The sequence below is a fragment of the Hydra vulgaris genome, chromosome 13 (genome assembly GCF_038396675.1).
Source record: "Hydra vulgaris chromosome 13, alternate assembly HydraT2T_AEP".
In the NCBI taxonomy this organism is placed as follows: Eukaryota; Metazoa; Cnidaria; class Hydrozoa; order Anthoathecata; family Hydridae; genus Hydra; species Hydra vulgaris.
This window is the reverse complement of record NC_088932.1, coordinates 23,951,296-23,964,253: the sequence shown is the minus strand read 5'-3', so window position 1 is coordinate 23,964,253 and position 12,958 is coordinate 23,951,296. Positions and strand designations below refer to the sequence as shown.

Here is a 12,958-nt window from a genome sequence, read left to right as displayed (position 1 = left end):
AACATAAAATGTTGACTAAAATTACAAGCTAGGTTTTTTTAAATGTAGATAAACATTTTTACAAGGAAACAATCAAAAAATTTAATAACAATACAAACATCAATACGTATTATTTTCATATCCATTCACTTCAATATCAAAAAAGTTCATTAAAATGTTTATTGATAACATCATCTATCTCTACGTGTTAAAAATTGTCCCCTGTGTGTTTATCAATGGCAGAGGTTTACTGTAATTATCAAAGTCTTCTGGTTTAATAAGGAAAAAATTTCAGCGAAATTGATTTCAGAAAGTGATTGAGCATCCATTCACTATCCATTGTTGCTTTCGCTTATCATACTGAGTCTAAAGTTTTTTTACACCCCTGACCAATCTGTAATCAAAATTTTTTGCTCTTCTAAAGTCTAGGAACTTTTAAAACTAAACCATTTGTCTGAATAATTATCTGTGTTCAGCCATTTTTTATGTTCAATTACAATTAATAGTTTATAAGTGGCAATGTATCCTGCATCAACTGGTTGTGAAGAGTCAGTGGCACTTACTAAATGCTGGTGTTTTTTCAACCCTAAACCAAGTTTTTGAAAGAGTGGAATTTGGTCAAAATTTAGTCTTTGTGTTGATTTAATCTTTTTTAAATATACTTTGAAATCTGAACTGTGTTGCATCAAGTGATTATGCAACACTTCCTTGATTTTCTTTGTTTTCATAGGCATTAATTACTTTAGTTTTAAATTTCTTATTTAAATATTTGCACTTAAAAAAGTGCTAGTAATTAGAATTTTTTTTAATTCTATAATATATCATTTATAAAATAAAAATAAAGACCATAAAATAAAATATATTTTATTAAATAAAATCCAATTAAACAGTACAAATAAATAAAAAAAACGGAGCAAGTAGAAAAATAGTTTTTAACTTTGGAACTATGCCTAAAATATTTCAGTTTAAAAATTTTTTAGTTATTATTTTTTTATTTAAATTTTTTATATTTGTTATTTGTCATCTTTTATATGAAGTTTTTAAAACTTAATCAGTTTTTTTATAGTTTTATGTAATTTATTATTTTTTCAATTACACTACAGGGTGTGACTGCGACGCAGGAGCATCATTAAGTCCATACATTTGTGATAAAGTTACAGGTGTGTGTTCATGTCGGGCTCATACTACAGGCCGACAATGTAAAGAGTAAGTAATTGACTAGATAGAATTCTAAACAATATAAATTTGAAAATTTACTACATTTCTGCATTTAGTTTATTAATTTATGGTTATTACTGTATTGTATATATATATATATATATATATATATATATATATATATATATATATATATATATATATATATATATATATATATATATATATATATATATATATATATATATATATATATTTATATATATTTATATATATATATATATATATATATATATATATATATATATATATTGTATTAACTTAGAGTGGAGCAAGGTTATTTCTTCCCTGATCTATATTACATCCAAGGAGTAAGAGATCTGTACACTAACCCACAGGTTTATTAGTTTTTTAAATTTCTGTCAAGTTATTATTGTTTTAAAATTGTTTAAAGAGTTTAAACAATTAAAAGTTAATAATTAAAGCTTTTTTGTTAATTTTTTATAATTATGTATTTTTATTTAGTCATCTCTCCAAACAACTCTTGTTATTCCTCAAGACTCCTTATATTACCTTCGTGTAGGTTATACACTAAGTAGCAATGTACAAGTGAAACTATTTATAGAATTGAAAAAGTTTTCAACAAAAGAAGTCGTATTTGGCATTAAACCATATGCAGATATAAATTTGTGTTCAGACAAAGAATGCTATGGAACTTTTTTTGCAAATGAATCTTCTCAAGTTTACAATCTGCAAGCTGGCACTTATGATGTTGCAATTACATCATCATTTACAAGTACTTTTCTGCTCCTGGTTAGTTAACTTTAAATAGTTATGTTAAAAATATTGTTAATAACCCATTATTACAATATATTGTAAGTTTATCTACTAGACAAACTTTGATAAAAATAATAATGCAAAATAAGCAAATAAATTAATTAAGTAAAACAAAATAAATAATTTTTTTAAAACTAATTTGCTTAGAAGAAAAAATTTGCATTTTTATGTGTTGACATTGCAGTGTGCTTAAGCAAGCACATTGCAATGTCAAGGCATAAAAATACTTAAATTAAAATCCTAATATTTAGAAAATTAACTTGATTTCTAAATAATTTAACTTAAATCATGAATTTATTTTTTAGGAGCGAGTTGTCGCTATACCAGCCGAATTTATTACAGCTGATGTTTTATTTGAAAATGATAGAAAATTGTATTTACAGAACTGTGGAGACAATAATTTAAGGTTACTTTATTTCTTATAATAATCTAAAAAAAAAAAAAGTTAACAGGATTGCTATGGATTTTATCCAGACCTTGATTAGTTCTATGCCCACCCAAGCTATCTAAATAGATTTGATTGCAGTCAAATATGGTGATAAAACTGGCTTTACCATTTGTTTCATTCATCATCATGATGGAATCATGAAGGTGAATGAAACAATTTTAGAGTTTCTATATAGGTGTGTTGTTTGATTTGGCCTGTATAAATTTTACACACGCCTATGCCATTAAAAATAGGTGTGTTGTTTGATTTGGCCTGTATAAATTTTACACACCTATGCCATTAAAAATTGGTGTGTTGTTTGATTTGGCCTGTATAAATTTTACACACGCCTATGCCATTAAAAATAGGTTTGTTGTTTGATTTGGCCTGTATAAATTTTACACACACCTATGTCATTAAAAATAGGTGTGTTGTTTGATTTGGCCTGTATAAATTTTACACACACCTATGTCATTAAAAATAGGTGTGTTGTTTGATTTGGCCTGTATAAATTTTACACACGCCTATGCCATTAAAAATAGGTGTGTTGTTTGATTTGGCCTGTATAAATTTTACACACACCTATGTCATTAAAAATAGGTGTGTTGTTTGATTTGGCCTGTATAAATTTTACACACGCCATTAAAAATAAATATGTATACTAAAAGGATCAAAATTTCAGTAGTAAAAAATTCAGGTATTTGTATAATGAAGTGGAAATGAAATTAGGAGCAAACTTTTTTGCTTAAATGATCAGGTATTTATTTTAGGCATTAGCTATAAAAGTTTATAAAATATGAATCACTTAAACGTAGCAGTAAATAGTGTTTGTATATAACCTTAAACATTGGCACATTATAATTATCATTATTATAATCATCAGCAACAATATAATTTATAATTATCATTATTATAATCATAAGTTAATTTGTTTTAATATTTTAGATTTGGTACCACTGACGAAGCTAAATGCTTAGCAGCTGTTTATAGTATGACTATAAAGTTTGAAGATGGTGCACTTCGTAAGTAACATATTTGATTTGAAAGTGATTAGTGATTTTTAATGAGTTAAATTTTTCTTTATTATTAAGTTATTCCTTAAGTATTAAATGCATTAGAATACATTAAAGTAATTAATTTTTTTTTACTAAAACAAAAAATTATATGTTATTATATATAATGTTTGTTTTATATTCATAAATCATGTTATATATAGATATTTAAAATTTTGTTATACATATATAAATGTATATAACTATATATATATATATATATATATATATATATATATATATATATATATATATATATATATATATATATATATATATATATATATATGTGTATATATATATATATATATATATATATTATATATATATATATATATATATATATACACTGCTGCTCACGGAAGTTAGGACAGTGGAGATTTTTTCGAAAAAGCAAAATTAATATATAATTACGTTATAGAATTTTTAATTTATATTAATAAAAATTATATTTTTAATACATTTTCAATATAAAATATATTATTAGTCAGTTTTATGTAATAAAAATGTACAAAAACCATTATAATAATTAAATTTTAAACCACCCTTTGATTTAATAACTGCTTTAACTATTCTCGGCATTCTTTCAATTAATTTTCTAATTGTTTCTTTTTGAATATTATTCCATTCCTGTTCTATAATGTTCCATAAATAAGATTTTGATGTTGGACATACAGTTCTAATTTTTCTATCCAGTTCATCCCATAGTAACTCAATGGGGTTGAGGTCTGGGCTTTGGGGAGGCCAGGTCATTACACGTTATACATTTTCAGCTTTTTTTGATTCTAAATAATTTCTACATAATAATGCAGTATGTTTAGGGTCATTATCATGCATCAGAATAAAATTATCTCCAATTAATCGAAGTCCCGAAGGGATTGCACTTGTTTCCAGGATATATCTATAATGTTCTGCTCTCATTATACCATCGATTTTATGCAAATATCCCACTCCATCCGGAGAGAAACAACCCCAAACTATCACAGAGCCTTCACCATATTTTACTGTTGTAACCAGACATTGAGTTAGCATTTTTTCTTCAGCAGATCTTCTAACGTAAACTCTTCGCTTATTTGCGAAAACTTCAAATTTTGACTCATCGGTCTAAAGTACTTGTTTCCATTTATCCATTGTTATTTTAAATGTTAGTTATTTTAGTATATTTACATTAAAATAACTTAATTTAGAATTTTTTTGATACAAATTTTATTTAACTTGATTTATTTTTATATAAACATAAATTTTACTAATATAAGTAAATAATTTTATAACGTAATTACATTTTAATATTGTTCTTTTGAAAAAATATTTTTTGTCCTAACTTCCGTGAGCGGCAGTGTATATATATGTATATATGTAATAAAAAATATTTTAAAATACATAACTTGATTACATTTTTTTCTGGATAAGAAATCAATAAAAATTTTTATAAAAATAAAACTTTATGAAAAAATAAAGTGTGACAAAAAGCCAGAGAAATAAAAAATTAAATCATTAACCTTTTGAATAAATGTAAATAATATTTCATTAAATGTTAAGAAATAAATGTTTTTCACTATGTAAATAATTTGAATTTGCTCATGTACATACAAATAATTTAAATTTGCTCATGTTCGAGGACATATCCTCTTTATTTTTGAACTTTTGCACATTTTAAAGTTTTTGTACATTACCATGACATAAGAATGACATGGCTTGACACAGTAATGACATGTTATGGGATAAGAATGGCATGATATGGCATAAATAATGACATCACATGACAGGAGTGGAATGACATAGCATGACATAAGAGTTGCATGAAATGGTGGGAATAACATGGTATGAAGTGGAAGTGACATTGAAATGAAGTGACATAGGAATAAAATGAGATTACAAAAATAACATGGCATGATATAAAAATGGCATAGAAAAGACAGAATTTACATGACATCAATTAAGAATTACATGACATGACATAGAAATGACACAACATAAATTAGGAATAACATGGCATAATGGAAATAGCATATGATACAAAATTAAATTAAATTAAAAAAAACACCTTAACTATAGCATTAAGTTAAAAAATGTTTTTCAAAAAAACTAATAATTATTATATATATCAGGGTTCGCGTTAAGCGTACCGCAAATCACAACTGCTTTTTGTACCGTTACAATTGGTTTTTTCTTAAAATTTCTTTTATAATTTAGCATTATTTCCACCTGTTTTTCAAAAACTAGAATGTTTTTATCTGAGGGGTCATCCATAAAAGTCACACTAACTTTAACTTTAAATTAGAAGTATGAGATCATTTGCTCTTATGCACATAGATTTTCATTCAACATAAAGCAATTTTGAGTTTTAATTTCTTTAAATTTTGGTGGGGAAGCCAATAATTTTTGACTTCTATTTTAAAGTTAAATATAGTGTACTTTATTAAGTTAAATATATGTACTTTATGAATAAGTAGGGGAATATGCAATTTTACCTAAAACCTGAGGTGCTTTAAGGTAATAACAAACACAATTTTACCTAAAACCTGAGGTGCTTTAAGGTAATAACAAACATTGAATATAAAAATAAATATACTTTTTTAAAGTTTAGAAGAGCCATAAATATAGATAACTCTAAATTAGTCCTATAATTTTGCTTTTTTTATTGCTATATACATCGCTATTATATGCTTTCTTACAATACTTATGTCACTGCAATAGCATTTGTAATACCAGATTTTTTATAAACAGAAAATAAAGAAACAAAAAGAAAATTTAATAAAAAGTTATTTGAAAATCAAACATAAATCTAGCGACACTAACAATATCAAAATTTTATTTAAGTTGTAAGTTTTATTTAAGTAAACATTCTTAATAGTTAAATATTTTTAAAAGTTTGTAATGACATTTCTTCAAAATAACAAACAATAAAAAAAACAAAAACAAATAGAAGAAATCTACTGCAAACATTATACAGGTGAGCTGAAAACTAAATTACAATAAAATAAAATATTTTGTTCGAAAAATTTTTAAGGTTTTTATTAGTATACTTATACTTACATGATTCATCTTAATAAACTTAATTTCTTTCTTTCGCTTTAATTTCTTTTATAACATTTTAAAGTTATGTTACATCTCAATTGGTTATATATATATATATATATTATATATATATATATATATATATATATATATATATATATATATATATATATATATATATATATATATATATATATATATATATATATATATATATATATGGTAACAAGGTTACAATCTATAATTTTTAAATAAATAATAAGTAAATAAACTTGATAAGCTTTGTCTCAATAGGTTACTTTGTCACAAAAAAAGTTTCAATTTGCGACGTTATGTCTCAATTGTTTTTTTATTTTAACTTTTTAAAGTGCAACCAATTGAGATATAACATAATGTACAATAATCTAGTTTTGAGATGTAATTAAAACACGTCTCAAATATAGATTTTTTAATGCTATGTTACGTCTCAGTTTACACTTTTTAAAAGTTGCGCTTTTATAATTTAAAAAAACAAAACAGTTGAGAAATAACTTTGTAAAATGAAACTTAATTTTTTTTTCCATGATAAATTTGTAAAAAAAAAAAAAAAAAATTAAAGTAACTAATTAAGACAAATCTATTTTACAATAAAATAAATAATGATAATTAGCAATACACTTATTTTTAATAAATATTTTTTAATTACAAATGTCTTGACAAATTCATTGTTAAATACTGTTAATGAGTTACATTGTTTAACAGAATAGTTTTATACATAAAATATTGCATATACAATATTAATTATTACCAATATTATAAATGCATCAATACGTTTGTCAAGACTATTGTGATTTAAAAGTTTTTTTTAAAACTAACCCTCAAGCTTGTGGGTTAGTTTAAAAAAAAAAAACTTTTTTAAGGTAAATGCAACTTTTGAGGTATTTTTATTTTATTTTTGATGTTACGTTACACCTCAATTGGTTACATTTTGAAGGTAGTAAAACAAATAACTAGGTTGCTTAAGTAATCTAATTGTTTGTTTTATTACCTTTAAAGTGCAGCCATTGAGACGTAACATAACAGAATATTTAAGAATTGAAACGTAATTAAAATACGTCACAATTATAGATTTTTTTATATTACATTACCTCAGTATCTTTTTTTAACTTTTTAAAAAGTAACCAATTGGGGGGTAATGTAATGTTAAAATGTTAGAGGGGGTCTCACACCTAGATTTTGTTACATTACATTACATTTAATTTGGTAGATAATACAAGCATATTACTTCACAAGTTTTTATAAACCCACAATCAATAATGTATATAAAATGTCACTACTCTTATGTTCCAATATTTATTGATAAAATACATTAGTCAGTTATAATTCAGTAATAGTATAACTTTGCAAATTCTAGATATAATATCAAAATAAGTTTAGTGTTTTTTTGAGTTTACTCTGGGTTTTTTAAGTCTTTCTTGTTTGATCAATAGATTGTGCATATTTTTGAAAACATTAAGTTAAATTTTTTATAGCAATAATATTTTCATCAATTTTATTTTAATTTTTTAAAGTTTTTTTTAACTGTTTAAAGTGGTTTAAAAATATTTGCATTTTTACTTTTGATTTTGTTAGTATCATGTTAAAAACAAATACTAAAAGTAATAAATAGGTTTCTTTTACATTACATTTTAACAGCAATTTTAGCTTTAAATTATAACTTTAGCTGTAAGTTATAACAGTAACTTAAGCTATTTTAAACCCATGGCAAACAAGAATATTATGAGAAGTTATGAAAGATGAGAGATATTATGTTTTAAAAAAAAAGCAATCACAAAATAAAGTACAAAAGATACAGTTTTGTACTAAACAACCCTCCCCCCCTTACTGCAAGGCGGACTAGTGGGGGCCTTACAGTAAACTCCTTTTAAAGAGTTTACTGTAGGTGAATCAGCTACATCCTATGCTAATTTAATCCAATAGTTTATAACATGGTTTGTAAAAAAGTGCTGCATTCTGGATAACCTTTAATTTGTTGAGGTTTTAAACAGGCCATTTTTTCTTAAATTATATGCTTAGTTTGACAAGAAAGACTGTAGTTGTAGAGTATAAATGTTAACCTATTGTAAATGATGAGCAATTTTGTATTGCAGTATGAGATCACTACAAATTCTCCAATCATGGAGTATAATTAAGCGAAGTATTTTTAGACTTAATTTTAACTAAAAGGTTTGAGTAGGACAAATTCTGATTTGAGATCACCAGGTATGCACACTAAACTCTAGATGCAGTTAATAATACCATTCCATACCTGGTAAGCTTCAACACCAAAATAACTTATTGAGACAATCAAGAATTCGATTGCTCATCCAAGCTGCTGCTTCTACTTTTACTTTGACTTTTAGATTGTTGGATATTAGTACTCCAAGGTTGCCCTCAATGCATGTTGGAACTAGATTGTGTCTATCACTGTCAATGTCAGTCAAAATTGCATAACTTTGCACTTTTCCTCATTGAAATTCACAAGCCAGTTTTGTAACTAATATTCAGTGTTGTTGATGTCTGCATACAGTTTTTCATAATCATAATTTTCATAATAAGAGGAAAATTGATTGATATTGATAACTACTATGACCTTGCTATCATTGGTGTATAATTTGGTATGGTAATAAATACAGTCTGGTAAGTCATTGACAAAAAACACAAATAGCAGCGTTGTAAGAACTGATACTTGAAGTACATCATTAATCACTTATTTCCACTATTTATTCTTCAATTATTATTCATTTTTGTTTATCAGCTCCACTTTTTTTTTTTTGATCCACTTTTAATATTACTTTTGATCCAATAGCTGGCCTCAAATACCATAGACATGAACCTCTTGAAGTGCTCATTGTGTGACTCTAACTTGAATGCTTTTGCAAAGTCAGTAAAAATTATGTTCAAGTGTCCACAGTAAACTGCATGTATTAAAATGTTGTGGGATTCAATAAGGATTGAAAGGAAGCCTTTGCGATGTACAAATGCATGTTGAGACTTTAAAATTAGATTATGTACAGTGTTTCATAATCCTATCTTTGATAATTCTCCCCATCACCTTGCATGGTATAGAAGTTTGAGATGTCAGCTTTTAGTTACAAGCCTTGACTTTGTTTCCTTTTTTGAGGCATGACATTTGATTTGTTCTAAAGATCTGAGACATTCTAAATTTTAAAGAAATGCTAAAACTAAATGCAAGAGATAATGCCAAGTTTTTTGTGCAATTTGGGATGTTGCCATAAATTTTTAATCCATCCAGATATTGCTGCAGTTTTTGCAGTTGCAGCAGAAAAAAATATTGATCTGAGCTTATGATTCAACTGAATGTATTTCAGCTAAAATCAGACAGAAAGAATTTAGTGGGCTAGTGGATTCATCTGCAAAATTAGTGCTTGTGTCCCAATTCAAATTCCAGCCATATTAAGTCATTGTCATACCTTGATCACAGGATTTCTGCAAGTCAAATCTTACTTTTTACAAAAAAAAATTTAATTCAACTCCCCAAAGGCCATGAATGTCATATTATGAATACTACAGTCGAGAAGGCTACTTTAGTTGTGATTACAACTCTTTGAAATAAATTTATGAAAAAGTTATAAAGTATTTATGAAATAAATACTTTTTTTTTTAAACCTGACAAAATTTATATCAAGCAATAAAATGTTTTGTTCGGATAAGATCTAGTTGCCAAAATAAAAAGTTAACATTTTATTTCTTTAAGATAAATTATTTAAAACTTTAATTTTTTGGTAATATAAATAAGAAAGTTTATTGCACATCATCGTGTAAATTTAGTTTATAACTAATCAAAAAACTTTTCTTTTTTTTTTACTTTTTTGCAATTAAAATCTCATCATGTTATTTAAGGCTGAAAGCCAATTTAATTTTACACAGAGTTGGCTGATAATCTGTAAACTTATTTTTTTACAAAAATAGCTAAATCTATAATAAAGATCCTATATATACACTCAAAGACGCTGTATATATGTATATGCAATATATGCACTGTATATGCAATAGAAAAAGTAAAAAAAAGTTAACATTTATTACTTGGCATTTCTACAATTTTTTTTGACCTTTGTCTTCTGGCGCCCCTATTATCTTGGTGCCTGGGGCATGTATGCCCTTCCCTCTCAGGGGCCATGAGTCAAATAAAAGATTGGTTTATTTTTTTGCTTTAATTCAAGCATTTTTAAAAGTTGCTTTATACAAAATCAAGTTTAAAAATGAATTGTTGTAAAAAAAATTTTTTTTTGTTTGTATTCATTTTCAATTTTTTGTATTTATTTTCAATTTTTTGTATTTATTTTGTATTTATTACTGTTAACAAAATTTCTCATTACTAATATAGAAAGTATTTAGTGGTTTTATTTTTTTTCAAAAGTTATTCTTAAATGATCTAGTATTTATTTTTTATTTATTTAAGCTTGTGGTTGCAATTCTGTTGGTTCTGTATCCAATATATGTAATAAGTATGGTGGAAACTGCCAATGCAAATCTGGTGTTGGTGGTCGAGACTGTTCATATTGTTTACCTGGTTTTTATGGTTTTTCACGTGCAGGGTGTACAGGTATTTTAGATAAGAGATATTTAAGTTCAAAATATTGGTTTTAAAAAGATTTAAACATATATAACCTAAATGATTAAAATATAAAATGTAACGTAAAGATATTTTTCTGTTTAGCATGTAACTGCAAAGGGACAGATAAAATTTGTAATTCTATCAGCGGTATATGTAATTGTCCTCCCAACACTCGAGGGAGAACCTGTGAACCATGTGCATGCAATGGTAATAGTAATCAATGTACAAGAGATGGTATATGTTTAAACTGCCAGTTTAATTCAATGGGAAATTCTTGTCAGTTTTGTAAATCAGGATTCTATGGAAATGCATTAATAAATCAATGTTTAGGTGAGCGCTTTTTAAAAATTACTTTAGACGACCAGAAAAAGGTTTTAAAACATGAAAAAAATTGTTAAGTTTTAAAATTGTTAAGAGCAGTTTTTGACCACAAATTTAAAAAATTTATATATATTTTATATACATATTTAACTTTGTTTACATATATATATATATATATATATATATATATATATATATATATATATATATATATATATATATATATATGTATATATACACATATATATATATATATATATATATATATATATATATATATATATATACATATATATATATACATATTTAACTTAGTTTACATATATATATATATATATATATATATATATATATATATATATGTATATATATATATATATATATATATATATATATATATATATATGTAAACTAAGTTAAATATGTATATATATATATGTATATATATACATATATATATATATAATATATATATATATATATATATATATATATATATATATATATATATATATATATATATATATATATACATTATATATATATACATATTTAACTTAGTTTACATATATATATATATATATATATATATATATATATATATATATATATATATATATATATATATATATATATATATATATATATATATATATATATAATATATATATATATATATATATATATATATATATATATATATATATATATATATATGAAGACCTCAGTGGAAAACCGGCGTTGTCACATTTAAAAAGTATTGAGAAAGTATTTATTGATCATTAATAAAAGTCTTTATTTAAAGCAAATGAAACTAAGCAATTTAAAAAAATTTATATTATAATTATTTTATTTAAAATTTATTCAAAACAAAACATTTTGTAATTTTTTATACAAAAATTACAAAATGAAGAAAAAAAATGACTCTTATGCCAAGAAATATGTCACTTTTAATTACTTTTTACGTACTTTTTACGTTACTGATTACGTATTGTCAGAAAGTTAAAACCATTAATTTAATTACAAATTAATCGTCGTTTTTTTAAAAAACCGCAAAAACGCAAATTTAATTGACCAGAATGTTTTTAAAAGTATTGTAAATGTTTTTAAAATATTCTGAACGTTTTTAAAACATTCTGAATGTTTTTAATAATATAAGCAATGTTTTTATTTTAATTTTTTTTAATAAAATGTTTTTATTTTTATTTTTTTTACTGTAAATCATGCACGGAGTGTTGCTACATCAACTATCTTATAGCCTCACTCGCAAGGGAGTGCTGCTACATTGACTGACAAATAACCTGACTCGTAACGGAGTGCTGCTACATCGACTGACAAATAGCCTGACTCGCAACGCAGTGTTGCTACATTCACTATCTTATAGCCTGACTCGCAAGGGAGTGCTGCTACATCAACTGAGGGTCGATGTAGCAGCACTCCCTTGAAAAAAATTCCAGTCTTGCATTTTAATTTTTACTTTTTGTCAACCAAACTTTCTGACAACCAGTTAGGAGTGAAAATATATTATATATATATAATATATTTTCACTTATTGTATATATAAAAAAA

The 12,958-nt window shown here is 24.6% G+C and overlaps 1 protein-coding gene across 1 annotated transcript in view; it reads left to right on the top strand.

Annotated features, from left to right (window-relative positions):
- LOC100197510 (laminin subunit alpha-1) overlaps positions 1-12,958 on the top strand; it is a 119,733-nt gene that overhangs the window by 37,071 nt on the left and 69,704 nt on the right. Inside the window, exons 12-18 of the mRNA XM_065815339.1 lie at positions 1,083-1,185; positions 1,463-1,535; positions 1,663-1,950; positions 2,280-2,380; positions 3,347-3,423; positions 10,913-11,056; positions 11,171-11,398. Of these exons, the coding sequence (XP_065671411.1) occupies positions 1,083-1,185; positions 1,463-1,535; positions 1,663-1,950; positions 2,280-2,380; positions 3,347-3,423; positions 10,913-11,056; positions 11,171-11,398 (1,014 nt within the window). The remainder of the gene's footprint in view (positions 1-1,082; positions 1,186-1,462; positions 1,536-1,662; positions 1,951-2,279; positions 2,381-3,346; positions 3,424-10,912; positions 11,057-11,170; positions 11,399-12,958) is intronic.